This window comes from Cydia splendana, chromosome 11 (genome assembly GCF_910591565.1).
Source record: "Cydia splendana chromosome 11, ilCydSple1.2, whole genome shotgun sequence".
NCBI lineage: Eukaryota > Metazoa > Arthropoda > Insecta > Lepidoptera > Tortricidae > Cydia > Cydia splendana.
This window is the reverse complement of record NC_085970.1, coordinates 2,210,008-2,237,470: the sequence shown is the minus strand read 5'-3', so window position 1 is coordinate 2,237,470 and position 27,463 is coordinate 2,210,008. Positions and strand designations below refer to the sequence as shown.

The window sequence follows — 27,463 nt, the reverse complement described above, 5'->3', positions numbered from 1 at the left end:
ACAACCCAAACAATGAATTCCAACATGGTGGAAATGTGCTACACTGTTTGAAAATGCAGGCCGTGTCATGCCTTGAAAAAAATCATTTTATGCTAGAATTTGGTAAAAAATGTCGGACCCTAAACGTGCTACTCTTATAACAGTGGGTGCTTCAAAAAGTGGAAAGAATAGTGTGTGTAAAACAGTGAGATTAACTATAAATCTGGATGAAAGCAACGAAAGTAAATATCCAGAGCTGAATTACAAGGAACTAGTCATAGCAGAAGACGTAAGTTATAACAGAAAATCATAGCAATTTACGCAACCATGCTCGTTTTCCAGCTCTTTATAGACTGGGGATTCTGTATAAAATTCTAGAAGTGTATAACTTAAAGGGTTGACGAGTACAGCTGCTCGAAAGGAGGGAACTCGCGATCATTTTTAGGATATTTTTTGCTTACGTTACACAGCTTTGTATTAGGTTTGTTACATGAATTCGCGTCCACGAGCTGCACGAGAAGCTCAGATAGCGGTCGCCATGTTTGCAACAATCTTAGAATGATCGTTGTCAACCTAGGACATTTACCGAGGGCAATGTTTTGATTGTGTAGATAGTCTTGTTGGGATTGTTTTCTTTGGAATTTTCGCTATTTTCTTATAGTATTATTATTAGTAACACATCGCATGACTGCTGACGAGTTCGTATGCACGTACGAAAGCAATTAGTGAGCGAAAGTCCTACCTTTGTGACCTAGGTTAGCCCGCCTAACTTTGATGTTGTTTTGAGCCAGTCGGGCGAATGTTAGGTTATTTTTTCAATAAGTCAAAATTGATTTTATAATGAAAGTGTTAACAGCTGTTTGCTATAAACTTTAGGTATATAATATATACTGATATCGATGTATATAATGATAAGATAGCGGTTGCATATGTATAGGTATAGCGTGTTTGGTATCGCCGTACTGCTCGCGCCCGCTATTCTATAAAGTAGATTCGCTCACTTTGCCAATTTTAAACAGCATATTGCTTATGTATTTGGGATTTTAAAGATATTTACTCAATAGCTATGTTGGTTATGTACTTTGTTTGCAAACATGCAACATTGTGGTCTGGATTGAAAGTTGTATGTCTTGTTTTGCAAGGTTTTACTTTAGATTTGTAGCTATGTATACTAGAGCTGTTTTTAGGCATTTATATCGATTGCTGTTATGTATCATGGCGCTAAGTATATAAGGAGGTTAAGTGTCATTTACTTTTACACGAATGTGTGCGTGAATGAAGGACAATGCCTTCTCGGTGTGTTTGTGTGAACTCGTATGGAGTTATTGTAGTTTTGGAATCGGAGCATAGGTTATTTTTTATTTTGCGCGAGCCGCGCGCGCTTTTTATAGTTTCTGATAACAGATGGCGCTTTAAAGTTTGTTTTTCAGCTTTGTTAAGTGTAAACTTACTTTTTCTTTTTGTTTTATTTTCGTTGTTGTGTGTTATGTTCTTATGTTCATTCAATACGTTTTTATCTTTATGCTTGCTGTTTATAAGTTTGATAATTGGCTAGGGGGAATATTATAAGTACTTAGCCATGATTATAGGTAACTGTTTACTGTAAGTACGTAAGTTTTTTATTGGCTACAAATATAATGACCACCAAAAAATACTTTGGTACCCTAAATAAAAAAATCATGCTTACCAAAAAAAATTACTGAACACCAAAAAAATAAGGCCTAAAAATACAAAAGTACCACCACTTTAATTACGACTGCACTTCAAATTGTATTCAAATACCAAATATATTGAATGATCACCAAAAATCATTAATGATCACCAAATCTTGAAGACCAAATTAATGCGATATTTTCACCTAAATAAACCACTATGATTACCAAAAAATGTATACATATTACCAAATAAAGTAAACTGATGCCAAAATTACTAGCTCCTCCCGCTCAACCCCTCGTAGCCCGCACCGCATACCTACCTAACCTTCGCATTTCGTTATGCTACTAGAAAAGTAAGTTAAACTGCTATCAGTTAAGTGGGTTAGGTTAGCACTGCGACCCTTACAGAAACGAAATGGTACTAGAAAAGTAGGTTAGGTTAAGTTTCAACTGCTACCCATACAGATACGAAACGCTACTAGAAAAGTGGGTTAGGTTAGGTTTGAACTGCGACCCTTACAGAAAAGAAATGCTACTAGAAAAGTGGGTTAGGTTAGGTTTGAACTGCGACCCATACAGAAACGAAATGCTACTAGAAAAGTGGGTTAGGTTAGGTTTGAACTGCGACCCTTGCAGAAAAGAAATCATCATCATCATCATATCAGCCCTTTATCGCCCACTGCTGAGCATAGGCCTCTCTTCTAGTACGCCACTTGTCCCGGTCCTGAGCTAATCTCATCCAGAAGTGACCCGCAATTTTCCGGATGTCGTCCATCCAACGAGCCAACGGACGCCAGGCGCTTCTTTCATTTGAAAGCGGCCACCATTCTGTTAACATTTTAGTCCACCTGCCTAGCAACATGTCCCGCCCAATTCCATTTTAGATTGGTAATGACGAAACCCACGTCGTGCACCTTGGTGCGGCGATGGATCTCGACATTCCTTACTCGATCTTGAAGCTTGATACCGAGCATGGCGCGCTCCATGGCTCTCTGTGCTACGCGGATTTTATGCACAGCCCCCTTGAAAAAAAGAAAAGAAATGCTACTAGAAAAGTAGGTTAGGTAAAAGTAGGTTAGGTAGGTAGAATTGCGACCCTTACAGAAACAAAATGCTACTAGAAAAGTGGGTTAGGTTAGGTTAGAACTGCGACTGTTACAGAAACAAAATGCTACTAGAAAAAGTTGACGAAGTGGATTAATTAATTTAATAGGATAACGATATATTAAATGTTTGCACATTTTTAATTAAAATGTGGTTACAATTTTTGTGATCATTTACTATTTTTGCGTTTACAATGATTATTTTGGAGCCATTTGCTTTAATAGGATAGCAAGATTTAAAAATTTGGTTATCATTTTACATTAAAATGGAGTTCTAATTTTGGTGGTCATTTACTATTTTTGGGTTTACAATGATTATTTTGGTGTCATTTTCTTTAATAGGATAGCAAGATGTAAAAATTTGGTTATCATTTCACATTAAAATGGGGTTTGAAATTTGGTAATCATTGACTATTTTTGGGTTAATAATGATTAGTTTGGTGTCATTTCCTTTAAAAGGATAGTAAAATGTAATAAAATTGGTAATCATTTCACATTAAAATGGTGTTATAATTTTGGTGATCATTCATGATTTTAGGGTGGTAAAATAGATTTTTTTGGTATTAAATTTTACTAAATCTGGTGATCAGTTAAATAGCAGCCTTTTTTATTTAGGTCTGTTAAAGTTTACTTTTACTACAACTACTACTATTACATATTAGGTATTAGTGCTTTATTTATTGAAGTTCTAAAGCACATTATCTGTCATTTGTATCTTGTGCTTGTCTATAGGTAGGTATTTTAGCATCTATCTTGAATCTTTCATTTTTTGCATAACAATCCACTAAGAGATAAAAAGATGAGTCACAGTCAAGCCTGACTTTTTACACCTTTAAAAAAAATTTTTTTTCTTTTTAATTTTTGAGGTTCGAAAGATAAAGCTAAGATGCATGACAATCATAGCATTTACAAACCATGAAAACTCCATCATATTAGACTTCATTTTTGGCATTGCCTGACATCAAATATGTGGAATTACCTGGGTATTATCAATTTATTACTAATATTTTTCATTGATTGAGCGCTATGCCAATTTTGGAATTTGTGTTCTAGCCAGGCTCTTAAGGCAAGGGTCACCAAATGGCGGATTGCAGTCTGGATCCGGACTGCCGACCTATACCTACATAACATTTGCTTATTTAATAAACCTTAAAAGGGCCCACTGATTAACAGTCTGCCGGACGGTATTGGCATTCCAGTTGTTCGGAACTGTTAAAATTTTGTATACTGTTAATCAGTGGGCCCCTTAAGCCTTAAGGTTGACTGGTAGAGAATGCTTTTGGCATTAAGCCCCCCTTTTTTACGATAAGTTTTCTTTTGTGCAATAAAGTATAATAAATAAATAAATAATAAACTCGAGCAGAAACTGACTGCAAAGGTCATTTTATATTAAAATGGTGATCTCTGTAATCTAACTTATGCTCCCTGTACTAGTTACCTGTACAAATTATTTATTTAAACTTTATTGCACAGTAAAAATTGTACAAAAGGCGAACTTAATGCCTGAAGGCATTCTCTACCAAATTATGTGCTGAAACCGGGAATTATCAGTTCTCACCATACAAATTTAGTAGGTACTAGCACAGAATAAATAATAGTACTACAGTACAGAAAGGACACTTCCTACAAACCCAAAGTTAGACAGCGGTTCAGGCTCGAATCATGCTATCCCTTTCTAATATATGGCACTATCCCTTTCGGCTATTTAGGGTTGTCAAAATTCAAGTGATTATCTTATCTGTGTGCACTCAAAAGGAAGTCAAGTGGTGCCAACCTTAATAATTGCTTGGAGCAATGCTGAGCCGAATGGAGCCGAGTTCGACTGAAGTCAGGAGTGTCTCCCCACTGCTAGTTACCAGGCTCCCATGAGTAAAAAGGTGTGACAATGCAAGAAAGATGATAACTGATATTTTTATTGCATTTTTCAGAAAAAGAAGAGAGTAGAAAATGGGAAGACAAATAAGCTGGATCCATTCTCCGACAATGATGAGGAGCTAGAACGGGTTGCCAAAAAATTTGAACAAAAATATGTAAGTTTCATTAAAAAACTGAATTTTAAGTAGGTTTACATATTTCTATGTTTTATCATTTTAATCCATACACAATAAGCAGTCTGGCCCTAGGCCTAATGGGTAGTCATAGTGATGGAGTACTTTGGAGACTGCCTCAAATCCATTTTTGACCAATGCCTAAAAGATGGGCAATTTCCAAGGTGCTGGAAGGAGGGAATAGTGTGTCTCCTCCGGAAGGAGACTAGACCGGCGGATTCCCCATCCGGATGGAGGCCCATAGTGCTATTAGATGAAACCGGGAAGATGCTCGAACGCATAGTAGCTTCCCGGATCAATAAGCACTTAAATCAGACGGGTCCAAATCTTTCGGACCGCCAATATGGGTTCCGTTATGGCAGGTCCACTATGGAGGCATTGGGGGCACTTCGGGCCTTTTGTGAGGATGCCCAAAAGAGAGGGGAGGGAGCCATTGCGGTGTCCTTGGACATCGCCAATGCATTTGGTACCCTCCCGTACTCGGTGATTCAGGAGGCCCTTAAATACCATGAGGTGCCCTTATATTTGAGGCGGCTCGTTGACCACTACCTGTCAGATAGGGTGGTGGTCTGCGACACTCCTAATGGACGGTTGGAGAGACGGATGGCCTGCGGTGTTCCATAGGGGTCGGTGCTTGGACCCCTGTTATGGAACATTGGTTTCGACTGGGCCAACCGTGCAGAGCTACTCCCCCGAATGGCCCTCATGTGTTACGCTGATGACACAATGGTGGCCATTCGGGGCAAGGAGCTGAGGGAGGCATTGCGGAGGGCGGAAGTGGTGGCAGACCTAATAATACTAAGAATCCGCCTCTTAGGACTAATGGTCTCCCTCCCGAAGACAGATGCGATAGTTTTCGGGAAGAGAGGATGGAAGGTGCCCGAAGGTGCCTCCCTTAGAATTTCAGGCGAGGAGGTTAAGGTGGAGCCCCATATAAAATACCTCGGCTTAACGAACGAACGAACTAGACACGAGGTGGAATTTCGAGGAGCACTTCCGTCAAATTGCTCCCCGACTAGTGACGGCAGCTTCGGAGATGGGTAGGCTGCTGCCTACTGTGGGAGGACCCTCCCACGCTTGCCGGCGGCTTTATGCTGGAGTGGCCCGATCAATGGCCCTCTATGGGGCCCCGATTTGGGCCGACAAACTAAATCAAGAGAATAAAGCCCTACTGCGGAGGCCCCAACGAGTTATTGCCATACGCGTTTGTAGGGCTTATGTGACAGTAGGTTGGGCGGCAGCGTGCGTATTGGCGGGCACCTCACCTTGGGAACTGGATGCTGAAGTGCTCGCAGATGCGCATAGGCGGAGAATCAGGAGCAGAGAGACAGGTAATTTCCCTGCTCCTGAAGAAGTAAGGAATGAGCGCAGAATGGCGTTGAGAAGGCTGCGCGAAAGATGGAAGATAGACCTGGAGGACTCCCCCTATGGAACCCGCACCATAGTCGCTAGACAGATGGCTGGATAGGACGCACGGCAGGGTGGGGTATAGATTGGTGCAGGTACTGACCGGACACGGATGCTTCGGTCACTACCTGCACATGATTGGTCGCGAGCCTACCCCAGCCTGCCATCAGTGTGGTGAGACGGATGACACGGCCCAGCACACCCTGGAGGTGTGCAATCGCTGGGTCGTAGAGCGTGGCGCGCTGGCGGTAGCAATTGGGACGGATGATCTCTCGCTGCACAGCGTTGTGGCGGCCATGTTGAACAGCGAGAGATCCTGGGAGGCGGTGGTCTCCTTTTGCGACACTGTTGTCTCGCAAAAGGAGACCGAGGAGAGGGAACGGGAGGAAGATCCGAATGCACTTCCGATCCGGCGCAGACGATTGGGAAGGAGGCGCAGGCGGTTTGCCATTAGGAACCGTGCCATACCCCAGTAGGGCAGCGGGTAGGGGACCCACATAACACTGCCCTGCACGGGAGGGGGGAGAGTTAGTTATGCGTTTGCTGACTCTTCCCAAACCTGGTGTGTAGTCCCGGTTCGTTAACCGGACCAGGACTGCCGGGGGGGTGTCGTGGTGACGTGCTCGCGACCCCATTGCACCCCCCTCACGGCATAGACGGAAACGCCGCAGGGGTTTTAGTGGGTATTCTTCACCCCTCCCTCTGACTAGCAGAGGAAGTTACGGGAGGAGCGAGTCCCACATATCACCCTCCGATGGGCCTCCCCAGCCCGAGGGTGAATGCATAAAAGCATTTCCCCTGCGTCAAAAAAAAAAGGCCTAATGGGTAGTGACTAGTGACCCTGCCTACAAAGCCGATGGTCATGGGTTATTTGTGACGTTCTCAATCAAAAGGTTGTTGCTTACCATAAGGACGCTCTGACAGGTTATTTGTATAAAGATACAAGCAAATTTCGTGTTTATGGTAAGCAACAAAGTGATACCTTTTGATTGAGAATGTCACATGTATTTGTTTGGGTAAGGATATTTATTTGTGATGAACACAGATATTTGCTCCTGAGTGAGTCATGGTATAGAGAAATATAGTAAGACAAGAGAGCTCACTCCATAAATCAGTTTGGGTACCAAAAAGATTAGTATTTTCATAGTCGACATCTAGCATCGAGTAGCGGAATTATCAGCACTATGAAAATACTAATCTTTTTGGTACCAAAACTGATGTATGGAGTGAGCTCTCTTGTCTTACTCTATTTCTCTAGGGTCATGGGTGTTTTCTATGTATTTATATTATATATTACATAAATTGTTGTCTGAGTACTCAAAACACAAGCCTCCTTGAGCTTACTGTGGGACTTAGTCAATCTGTGTAATAATGTCCTACAATATTTATTTTTTATTGATTTGAGGAAAGTATTTCCAAGAATGAGTGAATCAGTGCTGATAATTTCTGTCAGTAATATTTGTATTTTCCCTGTGATGTAATATACTTGTACACCTGCATTTGTTTAAATAAACTAAAGGACATGGGAACCAAAATCCCTGCAGAGAATAAGTGTTGAAATAAGTTTTTGGCAAAAATTTCATTTTTGGTACAAGCTTTTATCGCTGACTGTACTTTTTTTACGACAGACAACTAATACTCATCGAGACAATTCTCAAAACCCCTAACATAATTAGGTTGCGCTGTTTCATCACAGAGTTCCTATGGCCACCTCCTGTCTCCATCATCAGATCAGCTCGATGGTGCCATAATATTGCATTGTCATCCGATTTATACATGCATGCAAAATTTCAGCTCAATCGGAAACCGAGAAGTGGATCAAATTTAACTTGCAAGATTTGATTACAGACAGACAACGGTCAGGTGAAACTGTTCCATTTCTGTCATTGCATCACCGAATGGGCCCAGCAGAAGACCAGCGCTGGCTTTATAGCTAGCATATAGGGCTTGCAATTCGAATATTCGAATTTGTCGAATATTCGACCTGTTTTGGTATTCGAATATTCGGCCGCTCAGTTTTCGAATATTCGAATATTTTTAATTACTATAAAAAATTTAATTCATCCGCTGTAGTTACAGTTTTTGTGTGTTTTCCGGGTATTTACAGTGAATGCGGAACGGTAGGTACCCAAATACGAAGGAAATAATATTTTTACTGTATTCCTCTCGATAGACTTCGTGAATACAGTGAAACTTAACCTTAACTCAATTTGAAAGAAAACGAAATCAAAAAGTATGTTATTTTTACGGTGCGTAAGTTTAAGTTAAAGGGTCATTCTGTTTATTCAGTGCAAGCGTACGTTAAGCGATTTTTTGAAGACAAAACCTTGCCCGCACTTATCGCAATTCTCAAATTATCATACCAAACCTGCCCAACTAGATAATCTAACTATGCCCCTTTAGCTGACGAATAATCCACCCAGTAGTCAACTAACTTTTTCCCTTAAATATTCCAATATTATATAATTAAGTCGACTATTAGGAATAAAAACTTGCCAAAACAAATAAAGTCAATAAAGATTCCAAATACAATGGAATTAAAGGCCTTTTTACAGGCCTCTGAGTGACTACAAGTTAATTTAAATCAGAAAATAATTACCTACTAAAAATATATCTTAAATACCTAGGTGTTTGGATGGTTAAAGTTATATTATTTCACGCAACGACGCATTTATAATAAAAGTTTTATCTAGAAATATTGAATAAGTACGTCATATTTTGTCGTTTTACTTGTTTTTATAAATGTGGGCATCTCATAGTAGGATGATAAAATCTAGTTAATTAAGTGGATTTCTGCAAAATATCATTAGTTTTAGCAATATGTGAAAAAAGCTTTTGAATAAAACGATAATAAACCGATTTCTCGTTCTTTTTCTTATTTTTTATAATATTCGAATATGTCGTCAGAAAAAGTCGAATACTCGAATACCTGAAAGTTTCGAATATTTGCAATCCATACTAGCATAATGCTGAGTTGGGTCCATTTCGTGACGCCCACTTAATGATTTCTTTTTGCTGTTGTTGTCTGTACATATTCGTACATGTTTTGTGAATGGTCACGAATAATTTTTATCTTTTATTCATTTGAAGTAATATGTTATTCGTCTTTTCCAGGGTGGCAAGAGCACATATGGCAGAAAGGGTCGTTCCAAGCATGATGACTTCGCGGACATCGGCATGGGTTACGATGAGAATGACCCCTTCATCGATAACACAGACAATGTAAGCACTACTAAATTCAAAATACAAAAGAATAATTTAATTTTTAACAAACAGAAACGTCTACGAACGCTGCTATTAAGCTTAGAATAAATTTAAAAGTGGAAAAATTACTGCCTTGGGTGAGACTTGAACTTTGGCTTGGCTATGGATGAGTTGGTGGCTCAGTGGGCAGAGTGCTGGAGTACCAATTCAAAAGAATATACCTACTGTAAATAGGCCTCAAGGGCTCTTTCTCAAGTCAATACAACATTTACAGTGACATCAATCATCATATAGTGAAAAATATAATAAAACATTTATAAATACAACAGCCGATACCTGGGTAAACAATTATTACAATTTAATCGGGATGTATATTATCTATGATTAATATAATACAATGAATTTGGAGATGTAAAAGGTCTCCAAGCATCAAAATGAAATTGTATGGAATAAATCGCGTCAGGTTAAGCTAACAGTCTTTCAAAATAATGCTACAGAATACATAACTAGAATGTATCCAATAACTGGATTTATTCCCAATCGTTCCCGCCGGGCACAGATGAGAATAGGTGTTTTCATATAAATCATCCCCATTTGTTTCCACAAGTGGGGCGGGGACAAATGAAAACACACCACAAATTATAAACTGAAATAAATGTCATATACTAAGAAAAAGTGACCAAGGCCTCCAGTGCCCCAGGCTGGAATCGAACCAGCGTCCTCTGCTATCGCGGCAGGTGACAAATTGTTAATCCCTGGAGTGCCAAGGATGTCTTAATAAGACGGTTTTTGTAAAAAAAAGGCAAGATAACACAAAATACGCTATCCGCTAAATTATATTTAAGATTTTTTTACTTTTTAGCCTCAGGAATGCGTGGCTATAATCCTTTGGGTTCCTTGCACCCAGTGAACATAACAACGAGACCTAAACGATAAATAACAAGCAAATATATGAAGTATTCATAAGATGCATGCCGTTTTACTTAAGTGTCTCAAAGATGCAAGCAGTCCATTACCAATGTAAATTATTTAAATATACAAAACCGTGTTAAAATCTGTTCATGTATGCTACGTTTCAACAAATATTGAACAGGCAAATGTGCTAACAAGTGTACATACTACAATAATTACAAGGATTATGTATTACTTTTTCACTGTAGATTATTTATATTATTATGGCATCATTCATAAACCCACTACAAGGCTCAATTTGCTATAGTTTTTGTCTTTTCATTTTGACTTTTGTATTTGTAAGAAAGGCTTGTAAAGTTTTATGAATAGTCACTATAAATAGTGTAAATGATGTTTTGACTTGTTAAAGAGCCCTAGAGACCTACTTATAATAAGCCTTTATTTACCGAAATTTTACAGAATCTTTAAAATCTAAAAAATGTATATGTATATATTTAGCTTATAAATAGTGTAAATGATGTTTTGACTTGTGAAAGAGCCTTTGATAAGTAGGCCTTATAATAAGATTAATAAGCCTTCCATATTTTACAGAATCTTCAGATCTTCCAGAAACCTATAAAATGTATTAAAAAATATATTTAGCCTATATACGTCCCACTGCTGGGCACAGGTCTCCTCAAGCACGAGAAATAAAAATAAATGTACATTTAGAAATATTTACAAAATGTATCTTAATTCGGGGTGCCTTATGACAAAGGCCTCCTCCAACTCCTTCTGCTGCTTTCTGTCTGCCCCGACTCTTATCCATTTGGGTCTTAAGATCAACTTCAGTTCATCCTCCCTACCTACTTAGAATATATTTTTTTGAAATTTTTAAGTAGAATTTGAACTTTATGGGTGTCTTTATTGAAATCTCTGGTTTCTGACGCGTTTGTAGTTTCTTTTATTAACATTATATACAGTGTGACCAAAAAATAAGTGCATTCCCGTTGCCAGGGAGGTTTTGGGATTATACTGAGCAATTTTTACTAAGGGACCAACCCCGAAATCGCAAAAAAAATTTGGTTGTTTCATACATTTTGGCTGCTCCATTTTCTATGGGAGGGTATTTCGATTTCTGGGTTGGTCCCATAGTAAAAGTTGCTCAGTATAATCCCAAAACCTCCCTGGCAACAGGAATGCACTTATATTTTGGCCACCGTGTATAATATTGTACGTTGTTTCAGTACGATGAGATGATGCCACCAGAGACTGACACGTTCTACGGCGGTTTCTACATCAACAGCGGGTCGCTAGAGTTCAAGAGTGTGCCTGAGAACCGGATCTCGGATGTGGAGAATGGCAGAAGGAATAAGGTACTTTCTAACTATCATTTACCACCTTTTCATAGAAAAGGTACGAAAAATCAGAAACGTTTGAAAGTCAATAACCCCCGTCGTAAAAAAGAGGGGTGTTATGTGTTTGACGCCAAAGTCTGTCTGTGGCACGCTCTCAAACGGATGGACCGAACTCCGTCCTTCCTAGTTTCCTTGAGGTACTAGTTGCGGTGGTTCTTAGTTATGTTTAACCCGTGGAGCGCCCTAAACAGACACGTGTGCTGGTAACTAGTATAGGAGTTCCATACTGGGGCGCTCCAGGGGTTAATAAAAAAAATCTACCAGTATCAGCTGTTTCTCAAAATGATGTAAGGTATTTTTGGTATAAAATAGTTTATTTTTTGGCATAATGAGTAGGGGTTTTTGAATTTTTTAATTTAATAATTATTGAAAGTCTAAAAAGATTCCAAAGTTGATCTTTGCCCCCTTGTAATACAAACAACTATTATAACCTCACAATCTGCCTTGCCATATTGCTAATTTAACCCTTATATCTTGTTGAACAGAGGAGGATTTCGTCAAGCAGCAGCGAAGAGGAGTCTTCGGAGAGCTCATCGGAGTCAGAGAGTGCTGATGAGAAGGAGACTAAGACCATACCCAACGGAGCAGTGCATAATGAACACAGGAAAAAGGTAAGAATACAAAACTTAAAGCTGTGTTTTTGGGCGGATCAATTATTTTATTGTTTTTATTCGGCTACTATAAACCTAAAAAGTAACTGCACAGAAAAACGGCATTCTGTTGTAAAAGTCAGAATTATTTGTAGGACGTACATATTTTGTTTTAGGGGACGATTTATCATATTATTCATATTTATCCAGGCGACCATAATGTTACAGTTTTTTTTTTTAATAAATGTTTCATCACATTATATTTAACACTAGCGACACGCCCCGGCTTCGCGTGGATAAACCTTAATAAATTATATACCTAAATCTTCCTCAAGGATCGCTCTATTGATAGGTGAAAACCGCATGAAAATCCGTTCAGTAGTTTTCGAGTTTATCGCGAACATACAGATAGACAGACGCGGCGGGGGACTTTGTTTTATAAATGTACTAAGGACCCGCCCTGGCTTCACACGAATTAACAAATTATACAAACACACAGACAGACACGGCGGGGTACTTTGTTTTATAATGTGTTGTGATATATGTTTAGTAGATGAGAACTGAGATTTTTTTAAATCAGGTCGGTTTCTTTTATAATTTTATAAACACTTAGTTATTTTTGTAATATTTTACTACTAATTTGTTTTTATTTTATTTTTACAGAAAGTCAAAGATATTGATAAGAAAAAGAAAGCGAAGAAAATCAGAAGGACCGATTCTTCCGCCGCTACCTCTGGGAAACAGACTTCTGATGGTAAGCATTATAAAATATGATAACAATTATAATTATCAATCAAAATGGCTCAGGCACCTGCCGCGATAGCGGAGGACGCTGGTTCGATTCCAGCCTGGGGCACTGGAGGCCTTGGTCACTTTTTCTTAGTACATGACATTTATTTCAGTTTATAATTTCTATCTTTTTAGTGTCTTTCATTTGTTGCTAAAACACAGCCAACTTGTTGCAGATAACGGGCACGGCGATGCCGAGAGCGCGGACTCGCGCACGTCGCAGTCCGACTCGCTCACTTCCAAACCCGCGCCCAGCTCCGAGAACGCCGTCACCTCCGACAGCTCCAGGTATTACTCATTTGTGAGCTCAGCATGTGGCATTCGTCAGTTGAGTGTGATGCTGTCTCGCAAGATAGATTTAAGATAAATACATATAGGTAAGTAAATTTATATGTTTCTAATGCTAACCTAACTTGTTACTTAATTATTAGTGTACCTATTTAGCTTAAGATTATTTTAGAGCGCACCGCCAACAAACTGTCTCACAGTTTGGCGAAACATTAGATTAAGATAGGTACTAAATATTGTATTTACTTTGTAAAATTTTTAATAAAAAAAATCATTCAATGTTGCCACGTGGTGGAGCATTTTACGAATTGAAAATTTACTGGTATACGAGTTCCTTTTTCTGTGATTTAAGATAAAAAAACTGCTTAGAAAAATAAACATCGCATAAACCACTGAAATGTGTTTGTACGGAGCAGCCCATGGAATGCTTCTGGTTAGTAACAAGCTTTTACTGCCATAAAGAAACAATTACAAATATTTTGAAGGCAGTTGCTAAACTTTTTACATAGAAATTCGTTCTTAAAGGCATCAGGATCTTATTAATAAACCTTCGCTGCCCACATGACCGTCAACAGGCTGTTTCTCCTGAATAAAAAAACAGTAGAAACTTTCAGAATTTACATATTTCTTTTGCCCTTATATAGGTAGGTATTATAGTAGTTATATGCATATTTATTTATTTATTTTTATTTTATTTATCAAATAAGTAACAGTACATTACAGTAAAACCAAGGCACTGTGAAACAACAAAATAAAAAAAATACACGGAGACAAAGATAAACAATACACATTAGGGTGTTTCAAAAAACATTTTTGTTTATTTTCCGACGGGGCACCCCCTTATTTTGTTACACTTATTATGCTGATAAAATACACCAAGTTTCGTAATTTTATCTCAACTACAAGGGGGTGCTCAACCACTTTGAAAATTTTGTATGTTGTATAACCAAAAAAAACAAGTATTTATTATTCAGAATTTTATTTAAGTATCTGTTTCCACATGTGATTTATAAGTTTTTAAGTAGAAAAACATTTTTATTTCTATTTTTTATAATTTTTCAAAAGTAAGATTTTTAGAATTTCACCTAAAAAAAATCATAAAAAATTGAAATAAAAATGGTTTTTCACCAAATAACTTTTTAATAAATCACACTTTCAAATAATGTGAAAACTACTACTTACATAAAACTCAAAAAAATAATACCTTGATTTTTTTGGATTTCATACAACTTTGAAAAATTTCAAAGTGTTTGAGCACCCCCTTGTAGTTGAGATAAGATTACAAAACTTGGCATATTTAATCAACAGAACAAGTGTAACAAAATGAGAGGGTGCCGCTTCTTCTAGCTAGAGTTTGAATTTTTCCCATACAAACGTGAACCACCCTAATACACATAAAAATGAAATACAAATGAAACATTGGATTTGAGCGACCACATAACGGCGTGGCTCCGTAGCGTCGTCTGACTCGGCGTAGGGTTCGGCAGGTTGCCCCGGAACCGCCGCCGCTACACCACACCCTTCGGCCAGGAGTCCGCGCTTGCGTTGCTGTCCTACAGCGGCCGCGGCACGCGCACCACAAATGAACTGAAGTGCACATAGTGACGCGACATATATTTTATTGTATTATTTCCAGGGATGTAGAAGCGAAGTCTGAAGTGAAATTACCCCAACCAGTGATTCAAGTTTTGGAGCAGTTAGAAGCAGCGGTCAGCAAGCATCAGTCAGAACATCCAGATACTCCTGTAGCTCTACTTACAACTAATAATGAAAAGCATCTGTTGAGGTGAGGTGCTCTTTCTAACACTACAGCAACAAGGGTTATACAAGTTTTGGAGCAGTTAGAAGCAGGGGTTAGCAAGCATCAAAACACCCGGACATTCTTGTAGCTCAACACTACTAATTATGAAAAGCATTTGTTGAAGTAACATAGTATTCAGTATTCAGTATTCAGTTCTTTATTTGCTAATATAGACAAAAGCCATGCAAATACAATAATAAATACAAACTATATATATATATATTATGTCGTTAGTATGTCATGTTACTAGTAGTTCGCCCCAAACCGAGAACTCCCATTTCGCCAAAAACTATATAGACTCGATTTGACATATAGACATGTAATTAATTTTCGACACGATTAAGTAAGGAAGAGGGTCAAAGCAAAGGTTATGAGTATGTTGTCTTAATAAGGGTTTGGGTTTTTTTTTGCTCCAAACTACAGCGTTTCAGTCTGGCTTGAGAAAAGGAGTCAATATTCAAACAATCGGGATTAAAAACGTGAAAAAAGTTGGAAGGCGTTTGCTCTTAGTTAGTTTCCTAGACATTTTTCGCAAGCCGACAACTGTTGTGTCTCTTTCTTGGTGTAAACAAGTTGAATTTATATTGGACGTGTTAATAGACATGTCATGTGTGTTGACAGTTTGGATGCGGCCCTTGCAAGTAGTTCAGCCACGGCTCGAGCGAGACGCGCGGCGTGGGGCCGCGCCGCCGTCTGTCTGCGCTCCTCGCGTGCTAAGCTCATACACCGCGTGCAAGCAAGGCTTAAGGCCATGAGCGAAGCTAACGACACTAGTGAGTATACTACCCCGTTTATCTTTGCCAGAACCAGAAGGAACACAGTGTAAACGCTACAGTTTTGCACAAAATTCTGATCGTGAAAATCAAAAGGTTTTATTGTCACTTTCGTACAGGTACCTTCCTAAAAAAAAGAATAAGATCCATGGAGCCTTTCTGATGCCAATAACCGGGTTCACACAGAGCGAGCATACGTGCGAGTAAATTACCTAGTGCATATGCTCGCTCTGTGTGGACCCGGCTAGTTACGGAACTCAACAGACAATCATATCGACAGTTGCAATGCAGTTTTATTTGCTAAAAAGTAAAAATTAAACAACCGGCAATGATAACTCTCTTTAAATTTAACTTGTAAACATTTGCTGAGTTGCCCCAAATAACAATACCGTAATAGAAAATAAGCGGAACATACCCAAAGTTTTCCTGTTAAACTTCTTACCTATACTTTCCAACAAAAATCTATTGTGTTCGTTCAGAAGTTCCTGCCTCAACAATTGCTCAACCAACAACAACAACTGCCACACCAACTGCCACCACGAACAACAAGCGGAAGTACTCTGATGAGACCGACGAAGATATTAGCAAACTCACTGCCGAGGAACGGGAAGCTAAGATAGTTGATACATTACAAAGGTAAAACCAGTTCTTTTGACTAATATTTCTCTAATTCCTAAACTAACAACTGCCACCACGAACAACAAGCGGAAATACTCTGATGACACCGACGAAGATATTAGAAAACTCACTGCCAAGGAACGGGAAGTTAAGATAGTTGATACATTACAAAGGTAAAACCAGTTCTTTTAGCTAATATTTCTCTAATTCCTAAACTAACAACTGCTACCACGAACAACAAGTGGAAATACTCTGATGACACCGACGAAGATATTAGAAAACTCACTGCCAAGGAACGGGAAGTTAAGATAGTTGATACATTACAAAGGTAAAATCAGTTCTTTTGACTAATATTTCTCTAATTCCTAAACTAACAACTGCCACCACGAATGATAAGCAGAAATACTCTGATGACACCGACGAAGATATTAGCAAGCTCACTGCCGAGGAACGGGAAGCTAAGATAGTTGATACATTACAAAGGTAAGAAACTTAATTCAAAAGTCACCAATTAAAAACAAGTAGGAAAAAGCCCCTAGGCTAGATGACAAATTTTCATTTATGGTATCAATCAATCAGGTTTGTTTTTAGGATCAAATGTCTATATGGGACCCATTGCATTAAAGCAATACAAAAGTCAGAAATGATAGTCAAAGTCCGACAGTCGTACTTGACGTAGCCGTGACGTCATGGTCACTGAGAGTAGTGAGAGTCCATCTTGAAGTATGAACAAAATAAGAAAAATTGGGTTTTTATCGGTGAAATATTGCGTTTATGTATATAGTTGCTATACATTCTTTTTTTGGATAAAATGTGAGGAATCGAATGGTATCCTTACTTATTTCGTTTTTGGAAGTTAAAAAAAAACTTAATTTTTGAAACTTTCGGGTGCTGTATTTTTGTATTATTTCCATATATTATTTTAATATCCACATTATTGTGATAAATTGCTCATTTGCTATCTATTTTACTAGATTTTGTTATAAAATTCAACATGTGTCATCATCCCTATTATTGTCTATCGTATTTTCACGGTAACTTACGAACGTGTCTTGCTATTTCAGTCAGTCTTGGTACAAAAAATACTGACATTAACTAAACTAGCATGACAAATGCGAACGTTTCCGAGAAAATACGATGGATAATAATTATGCACTACGTCTGTACGACTGGGGATAACTGGAAGGGACTGATTGTCAATTGTTACCAATGGTGACAACTATGATGTTAAACTACGAGGACAAATGGATGTTATCCTCGTAAGGCCCAGTGTGCATTACAATGTACACTCCGTTACAATCTAATTAGAACCTTTCAAAAACTACATAAGGTAGCATTTGCATTTGTTTTCTGAAACAAACGAAAGTCACCCTAATCTACTATACAATACAGTTCAAATTGAAAATAGGGAAATTTTGTATGGTGGGCCTTACGAGATAATTTTTTTCCAGTTATCTCTTGTGGTAACCTGTGGGGATTATTTCGTCTCAGTTCAGCAATAGCAGTGGTTATTGTGACCAATAATTAGGTAATGTTAATGTGTTTGTTTAATTTTCAGACTAAAAGCCTTGATAGAAGACCGCACACCCGCCATGATGGCCAGTTATCAGGCCGAATGTGACAGAGTTATGGAAGAGAGGCAAGTGTCATCTATACATAATAGCTATAGTTGTGCCGTGATCTGTTTTGTATGGAGAACGTTCTAGCTCGAGAATATTTTCCATAGTAAACGGAGAACGTTCTCGAGAACGGCACAACTCTATAATAGTGAACAGCAGAAGTAATTTAGTGAGGTGATCAAAATTGCCTCCATAAACACAAAGTTGGCTTCAGGTAATTTTTATTTGAATATGGGTGAAAATGGAGTTGAAAGTTTCTAACTATTTCTACGCGGACGAAGTCGTGATTAGAAGCTAGTTATAAATATATTAGTTAAATTTTAAAACTATATTTAGTGAAAATAACATTGAATGGTTTAAGAATTTTGTTGTGAGCTTCTAGTTCTTTATTATACTCGTACATATGATTGTTTTCGAGTTGAATTTTTAAAGTTCATGGTATGATGAGTCGATATCGACTCGGTGTTTCGCTTATTACTTGAAATCGAAACGATTGTAGCGCCATCTTCGCGCCTTTAATCTCATTTGTGCTTTAAAATTCCAGAAAGAAACTCCAAATAGCGTCCGACGGCAGACCTATCGAGAAGCGCCTCCCCAAGCGACGCTTCCCTTGGTGTCCGCGCAGCCGCTCCCTACTAGCGCGCCTCAAGCGGCTCGCCGGAGACCAGGATGCAGCCGCCAACCTGCTGGTGCGACGGGCACTGCCGCTCTTCCCTAGTGGCTTCGTCAGGATGCCTACACTGTTGAGACAGGCTGAGTAAGTGGCTGACCAAGTGTACTGTGTATAATCAAACTCCAAATAGCGTCGGACGACCGACCGATCGAGAAGCGCCTCCCCAAGCGACGCTTCCCGTGGTGTCTGCTCAGTCGCTCCCTGCTGGCGTGCCTCAAGCTAGAGAAAAAGAAACATATCTAGATTCTGAGCAACAATATTTTGTTTCAAACTACTTAATAAGTAGTTAGGGGCTGTCCATAAATTACGTCATCGATTTTTGACCCCCCCCCCCCTATAATCATCCAAAAATCATGCTTCAAATGACCCCATTTCCTCCTACTTCATGCTACCGTCATCCGATGTCCAGACCCCCCCCCCTAATTTGAAATGACGTAATTTATGAATAGCCCCTTATAGTATGTTGTAAAATAATTGCGATTTAATTGCAATTTAGAATCACACTTCAGAATCATTGATAAATTTAATAACATCTGTTTATTTTCTTTTTCCAGTCTCAGTAAAGAACTGAAAGTGTCAGACGTGAAGCGACAACGCTCCTCCTCTGTATCCGCACCTGCACCCGCACCCGCACCGCAGCCCGCCACGCTGCCCGCGCCTGCGCCGGCCGCACCGCCGCCCGCCATGACCGAACCCATACAGTTCCCGAGCTCACTAACTGTCACCACCAGCGTCAAACCAATAGAAAAGACTGAGGAAGACAAAAAGACCACATCCATTTTCGGAAACATAATAAACTCCTTCTCCCTGAGCAAAGACTTGATAGTCGAAACGGAGAAAAAAGACCCCGAACCCAAAAAGGAAGTCGTCCCCAATAACATAGGCAGCATAACCATCACCCCAGTAGTCCAGAAAGAGAAGAAACCGACCAATCCGCCTTCCAAGGAACCTCTAATCAGAGTTAAGTCCCCAGCGGTCCTCAATGAAATGGCTAAAAAGGACAAACATAAACCAAAAGACAAACCTCAAGTCAAAGACAAGCGGGTCGACTCCCCATTACATGTAGATACTAGCTTCCCGAACAAAAAAGAAACATCTAGTCCGACGTTAACTAAAGAGGAACTGACTAAAAAACACATAGAAAGTATGAGAATATCGGAGAACAACATACCCCGGCCCGCTCTAGTTCCCGTTCACCATTCCCCGACCTTCGCTAAACCTGATAAGAGGCCTCCGGAAGTCAAAAAGAAGAAAGAAATAGTGATTATATCAGATTTAGATCCGTTAGGTGACGTTCAGCAAGAATCAGTGGTGGCTGTGGACGATAGTAGCAGTGACGTTGAAGTGATAGAGGAAAACAAAAGTGAACCTAATAAGTGTGAAGTGCCTTCGAAAGACAAAGTGAGTGATAAGAAGGTGAGCAAGAAAGATAATCATCGGAAGGATGATGCGCTCGAGGATGATATTCACACGGTTATGAGGAATTTGAGAGAAATGGAGGTTAGTCTTGTTTATTGAAATCAATTTTTTTCTCGATTTATTTACATACAAGATATACAGTGGTACTACTAAACGAAATTAATAACTAGCTTAAATCTAAAATAGGCCCTTGAGGCATAGTACAAAGGATGCTGGCGGCACTTCCTCGCTGTATCGCAATGCTGATACGTTGTGCGAGGAAGCCGCTAGCTCTTCGGTCACCAGTTACGTCAACCAGACGCTTCGCAATTTCTGCGAACAACTTGTGCGCGCTGGGACCACATGGACCTAGAGTTGAAATAGATGAAGGAATACACTTGGAAAGGTGTGCAAAAAATTTACAAGTATGCAAAGGCGGTAGATGGCTTCACGTTGCTTTTGTTCTAACTAGATTGTCGAACCTTAGCACTTGAGAATCTTGTTAAGTTGTTACCTTATAATAAAATTATACAGTCAACTGCAAAGAAAAAGTGCCCCCCCTGTATAAAAGTTTGTATGCAAAGGTGCTAAGCGAATAGTATAGATACTATAGATAGCGTCTGTAGATATGAGGCTACTTCAAATGTCAGAACTGACTATTCAATGGTATTACTTTGTGTATCATTTATTTTTTGCATGGTGTAGGTAATTTATTAACACATTCAACACCAAGAACCCGACTGTCGGGTACACTGTTCGTAGCGACTACGCGCTACATACGACGAAACCGTGGCTACGCCCTACGAGCGTAACCCGTAGCACTTAGTGGTATTGAATGTGTTAAAGCTTACTGTTCTTATAACTAACCACAGAAACGCCACGAAAAATAGTTATAAATCATTTTGGAAGTATACTAAATTTACTATCCTTACCAACCTTCTCATATGGCTAAACCAGTGGAGCTGTTCAGTCTTTCCTCCACATTATTTCCATCTTTCTTTCCAGGACTCAAGACAGGCATCCTTCCGTTCTGTTACGTTAGTAAACATTTAAGTTCTAAATAAATAAGGGCGTTTTTTCAACGTTTCAAACCCATACTATGCAGGGTGATTATACTGATTATGTAGGTCATACAGCAAGACTTTATAGTAAAAGTTGTTTAATATGAACTACTCTTTTCTGCTAAGCCAATATTAGCAGTATCTAAATGAAAATTTAAGAATGTAGCTTAATAAAATTATTTGATAGTTCCATTTTCAAAATAATTAGTTATAGCGCTATTGAGCTGAGTAGGGCAGTATAAGTACTCCCCTAGCCGAGTTTGGCTAAATATTAAAAAAATCCCAGTATAGTTCATATTTGGGCGTGTTTATACATACCCCGTTTATATTTATTGATGTAGTTTGTTTTAATACTCATCAACCTCATCATTTTAAAACTCATACAATTAAATATAATATGTATAAATTACCATAAAATTCTTATCTAAACATTATGGTCAATATGTATTTGACTGATTTTTGTTTATAGACCTAGGTCATTCATTTTAGTATATTTTAATTATGTAATTGATTCAGTGATATCCTGTCACTTTGAATACTCGACTGTAACGTGAATTAATTTTATTTCATTTAATATTTCAGCATTCACAAGAAACCCCAAAGTTCAATAATTCTTTCGGAGGAGTTATAACCAGTGGTAAGTGTTCGTTTCTATTACATTTTATCTAATTAGCTCATAAAACTTAATTCTTGTACATGGCACGTTTACGTATACTTTCAAGCAAAGGTTCTTTATGAAAATTTGTAGATCAATTCTATGTATACGGTGAAGACATGAAACAAATCCGTACACGGCGGTAAGAAGTTAATAACTCGAGATATTTTATTGAAGAAATTTGAACTTTATAAAATTACATAAAGTTCAAACTTCTTCAATTTTTTCTCGCCATTTATCAACTTCTTCCCACCGTGTACGGAAATTAAAATATACTTACAAAAAGCATGTTACTTGAAATAGACTTTACTAGGTAGACAAATCGTAAACGTGTTATGATGGCACTTAATTTTAGTTTTTTAAGTTTATAGTAAGTTCTAGACGTAGAACGTGTATGGGGTATACGAATGCGGGAAATCTCGCAAAGCTAATTTAAATGGTGTAGCCACTGTATGATTCTGATAATAAACCTAAACCAGTCAAAATCTAGTTAGTTATAACTCGTAATGTGGTTAACAAAGACGCCAACTGACGCGCGCAGCTACAGTCCAATATACAGGGTGGCCCATTTAGATCGGTCAGTATGGGAAAATCTGAAACTATAAGACATACGACGATCTCTTCTTAGGAACCATGTCATCGATTTTAGTACATATAACAGTCTTACAGTGGCGTCACCAGAATTCGCTTCTTAACCTTGGTTTCTGTTGGTGTCCAGCCAAGCACGAGAGGTCTTCCAAAACCTACAGCCCGCGGAATGTATTCGGGGACCGTAGTGACAAAGACAAGCTGTAAGTGTTTGGCTTTCGCTTGGCGTAGTCGGTGTTGCTTGTCGAAGGCACTGTGCAATGGTTCCTAGCCATAGGGTTATCATTGATAAATTAAATTGTTTTACAGCAATATTGATTATGAATTGCGGAATTACCTGATGGTCCTGATGAAATGTATTTCTGCTTTCAATTATTGTAAAATATGCAAAAAGCTTATAGTTTTCACGTTTCATAAAGAATAGTTGATTTGATTGGTCTTATGTTATGCCAGAAAAAGCCCGACTTTTCGTTTTTTTTATTACAAAAAAAAATAGGAAAATGTAAAATCCTTAATTTCGTTTATTTTTAAACCTTTGCATGTCCGTATACATGTACATACGGTCATGCTCCGTGATTGTTATGTCATTTAGGGTTCTTGCTAAATTGGAAATTCTATATCGTAAGTATACAATAACCAATTTAGCTAGGACCCTAAATCGCGCAATAATCGCGGAGCGTGATGGTACCTATGTAACTATGTACATTGTACATAAATAATATGCAACCATTTTTTGACCACTGTTGGTATCCAATTGAGCTGAAATTTGGGTTACTGAAAACTGGAGACCGTGCTGCAATATTAAGATGACATTGAACCGATCTGATAATGGAGACCGAAGATGCCCGTAGAAACGCTGCGGTAATTAATACAAAGACCCAATGAGGCTTTGTTAGAATCGTCTCGATACTACTATTACGATACGCGGACGCGGGCTTGAATAGCATTTAACTTTAGTGCTTATAAATCTTACTGCCATTTTCAAACATTCGGGTGGATTGTGTTTGTAGGCGATAGGAAACCAAAGAGGTTAGGAACCACTGCTAGCATTAACTGTGCCTGTATATAATGCTATAGGATGCTTTCTGATAATAGTGTCCTACCACTGTCTTATCTTACGAAGGTATTTCAATTGACTGCATTTCCTTGCGGCTTTTGGTGTGATGAATCATACAGCCAAGAGCACACATGTCTCATATTTTTCTGTCTCCATGCGGCACTGCTAGCATTTCATTTTACAGTTACGGCGCGGCCACGACATTGAGTGACTTGCGAGTTGCGACGGCGGCAGCGATAACCATAGGTTTTTAGCGAGACAGCGATCGGACCTTTCGTTCCCACCTATAGTTGTCGCTGCCTCCGTCGCCAGTCGTGTAATGTCGTGGCCGAGCCGTTAGCAGAACTTCGCTTAGCACGCCTACTGGGGTCATGCAAGCTGCCAAGCGAATAGTTTTGCTGACTGTACCCTCTAGAGTGATAAAGACGGGTCACTTTTTATGGAAATAGCAAAGTGAGCCGTTTTATAATTGCTTTTCAGTGTATATCACCCATGCGTTCATTTAGAAGTCATATTTTCTGATATTCCTAGTTGTGCCCTAATTTAGAATAATAGTTGAACTATCAACTATCAGTAACTAACTAAAGATTCGTATTAACTCCTTGTATATTTTCATCGAATAAATCTCTTTAACTCACATTTTTATGCCTATGTCGTATCATGAACACCATCTTATTTTTTGAATACCTAAACCATCCATAAACATTTTGAAAAACAAAATGTACCACTAAAAAACAATACCGTTACTGAAACTAGTAAAAATCGTCATTTTAATTAAAAAAAAATTCGAATGTAATTTAACTGTAACCAAAATCAAATTGAGTACGGAATAACTATTAAATTTATTATTTAAAAATACGCTATGCCAACTAAATCAATTATATGCTAAATATGCCTTACATCATTTTGGAAAAGAGCTGATACTCTTCAAACTGCTGGATCGATTTCCATGAAACATAGCTAAGAACCACCGCACGAAAACTCGTTTTCACGTAGAAAATAACCGCATCGAAATCGGCCCATTCGTTGGAGAGCTACGACGCCACAGACAGACGTTGGCGTCAAACATATATAAACCCTTCTTTTTGTGTCGGGGGTTAAAAATGGGTCTCTATTGTTTCCCAAAAAGTTTTAAGTCATAATGTATTGTTTGCCCGCATTTTCGTTAAGTCATAATTTATTTGGTTCAGAAACGCGTCACTTTTCAGGATTGCCAGAAAACAAACCTAACCCAACCTATCTATAGGATAACCTTACGAAAATCCTGAAAAGTTAACGGTTTCAGTTTTATGACTAATGATAATATGACAAACAATACATTATGACTTAAAACTTTATGGGACACAAAGGGATCCCGTTAAAAATATACCAAAATGTATTTTTGATTGGATATCTATAGGAAAGGGTTTGTTTCAGCGCAGAGCCAACTTCTTTGAGCAAAATGGATGGATGTAGTGCCGTCACAGGTAAGGATTTTACATAAAAATCCGTTCCAGAAGCATTCCACCTGTGTCGCTTACGGAAACTACTCTTTTTAATATTTCTGAGCATCTTAGCAAGCCGATTTTTTGTTTGATAATCCAATGGCGTAGCTAAAATATTGTGCCATACCAAATCTCTGCTTTAGTGTTATGATTATGACACTTAGCGCCACTTGCACCGTCCCACTAACTACCACCCGGGGTTAACCGGTTAAACCGTCAACCAAGTGTCAAATTGGCTCGGGTCATTCGCCTCGCTACTCGTCGCATGAAAAAAGACTTCGCGGCTAGTATTCCGAAAAAATCTAAAGTAGGTAACATTCGTAAATGGCAATGTGGTGGAATGCTGATCTAAATTCTAAATTTTGGCCAATTTTTAGTGAAAAATTGCGTTAAATTTTTTATATTTTAATTTTTATATATGTTTTTGAAAACAGCGACGGTTAAAAATTAAATGAATATTTGTAAAAATTGTCATAGCCATTGCCATTCCTGTACAAATCATACATTTACTCATTTAACATAATTATGTATCATCTGCTTTCACTGCCAGGCTAAGCTTCAGCAAAGCACTAACATTTAACGCAAATCTTCCCTCCTTCCTCTTTTTTAATTAATATAATTTGGTACAGTAGTCACGAATATTAACGACCGAACGTAAACGACCTTATTGCCCATATATTAAAGTGTAGGTATGTCCTCCTAAGGCCATACAAATGAAAAATCCAGAATTTGTCACTGAAATTTGAACCTATAGTGCAGGGAATAGAGTTGATTTTGGATTTGTTTGAAAATTGAACGAAACAAAACAAATGCGACTCTATTCCAATGGAATATGATTTAAATTTCATCGTACTGAATGAGCACTATAGGTAGGACCTTGGGTCTTAGGAGGATAGATATTTTTGGCACTTTGTCGTCCGTATCTATATTCAGACGTGACTGTCCTTACCATTTTGCCACAATTTGTGTCTTGTTACAGAGGGGTTGTGCACAAATCACGCGAGGTGTTTTCGGCTACTTTTTGACCCCCCTAACCCCACCAAATATCTCCCTTGGTGATATTTGGTGAGGTTTTTGTCTACCCCCCTTCCCCCACAGAACCTCACGTGTATTTTTTTTTTTTCATTCGATCTAATTTTAAGATAAATAGTATTGTACATAGAAAATCTTGTTTATTTTTCTAGTTTCGTTAAATAGACTCGCTATTTTGAAGTGCAGAGTGAAGATTTATGTTTAACGAAACTGAGAAAAAGTATCTACTCATGTGTTAGGTTTTTTTTTCTTAGTTTCGTTTACTGTAGAAAAATACACGTGAGGTTTCCTTATACCCCCCTCCCCGTGATCTATCGTGATTTTTTCGTGACCCCCCTCTCCCCATCGAACCTAACGTGAGTTGTGCACAAGCCCAAAGATATACTAGGTACTAATGGTCAGTTCAGTGTTCCTGTTTGTTCTTGTACTTAACAGTTCAAATGGTTTGTGTTACACATATGTGGCTTTCCAGTACAGAAGGGTCCTTATGGTCCAGTCCGCCGGACGATATCGACCTGTCAGTTAAACGCAAAATTTGACAGCTCCGAACAACTGACAGGCTGATATCGTCCGGCGAACGGGTAATCTGTGGGCCCCTTTAGATCTCATTTTTATACGTTTAATACTTACTCGATACTTTAATTTATAAGATTAAGTAGATAGGGGGCTGTCCATAAATTACGTCATCGATTTTTGACAATTTTTGACCCCCCCCCCCCTATAATCATCCCAAAATCATGCTTCAAATGACCCCATTTCCTCCTACTTCATGCTACCGTCATCCGATGTCCAGACCCCCCCCCCCCCCCCCCTAATTTGAAATGACGTAATTTATGAATAGCCCCTAGGTTGTGACTCGTATATAGTTTTAACAGATAATTATCAATTTCAGGTTAATGCAGTACTACCGGAACCTCCAATGAAGACGTAGCGCAGGCGGTACTAATATATACACTGTAAACTATTTATTCCATGCAAGGTAGGCCCCGGACATTATGAAATTTACATTTTGAAACTGCGTTCAAGATCACGGGCGTTCGAACGCCTAATTTCTTTTGACTTTACCGCAGTCTACATTAGGAGTCAAAATTTTTGATAATATATCTGATGAAATTAAATTACTTTCTGTGAAAATATTTTAATTGGTGTTCTTTCTGGTAGACACACTACTATTTCACCGATAGCCGAGTGGTTTAGGCACCTGTTCGGTAAACGGGGGACGCTGGTTCGATTCCAGCTCTAGACACTGGAGGCTTTGGTCATTTTTCCCTTCATATATGACATCTATTTCAGTTAATATTTCTGGTTGTTTGGTAGCCTACCATCCTATAT

The 27,463-nt window shown here is 38.6% G+C and overlaps 1 protein-coding gene across 5 annotated transcripts; it reads left to right on the top strand.

The window, feature by feature from the left end:
- On the top strand, positions 1 to 27,463 carry LOC134794701 (yemanuclein). Of its 5 annotated transcripts, XM_063766474.1 has the most exons (17): positions 1 to 268; positions 4,666 to 4,767; positions 9,307 to 9,414; positions 11,535 to 11,663; positions 12,191 to 12,316; positions 12,959 to 13,049; positions 13,261 to 13,372; positions 15,009 to 15,158; positions 15,795 to 15,946; positions 16,426 to 16,582; positions 18,123 to 18,207; positions 18,732 to 18,940; positions 19,411 to 20,356; positions 21,898 to 21,952; positions 22,689 to 22,761; positions 25,032 to 25,081; positions 27,024 to 27,463. In XM_063766474.1, exons 1-17 carry the CDS (start codon positions 110 to 112, stop codon positions 27,026 to 27,028), a joined length of 2,709 nt encoding a protein of 902 aa, XP_063622544.1. In that variant the 5' UTR covers positions 1 to 109; the 3' UTR covers positions 27,029 to 27,463. The 5 variants fall into 5 exon arrangements, with proteins under 5 accessions (XP_063622544.1, XP_063622546.1, XP_063622545.1 ...); XM_063766476.1 differs by lacking the exon at positions 22,689 to 22,761 and having other exon boundaries at positions 2 to 268; positions 25,037 to 25,081; positions 27,024 to 27,461; XM_063766475.1 differs by lacking the exon at positions 25,032 to 25,081 and having other exon boundaries at positions 2 to 268; positions 27,024 to 27,461.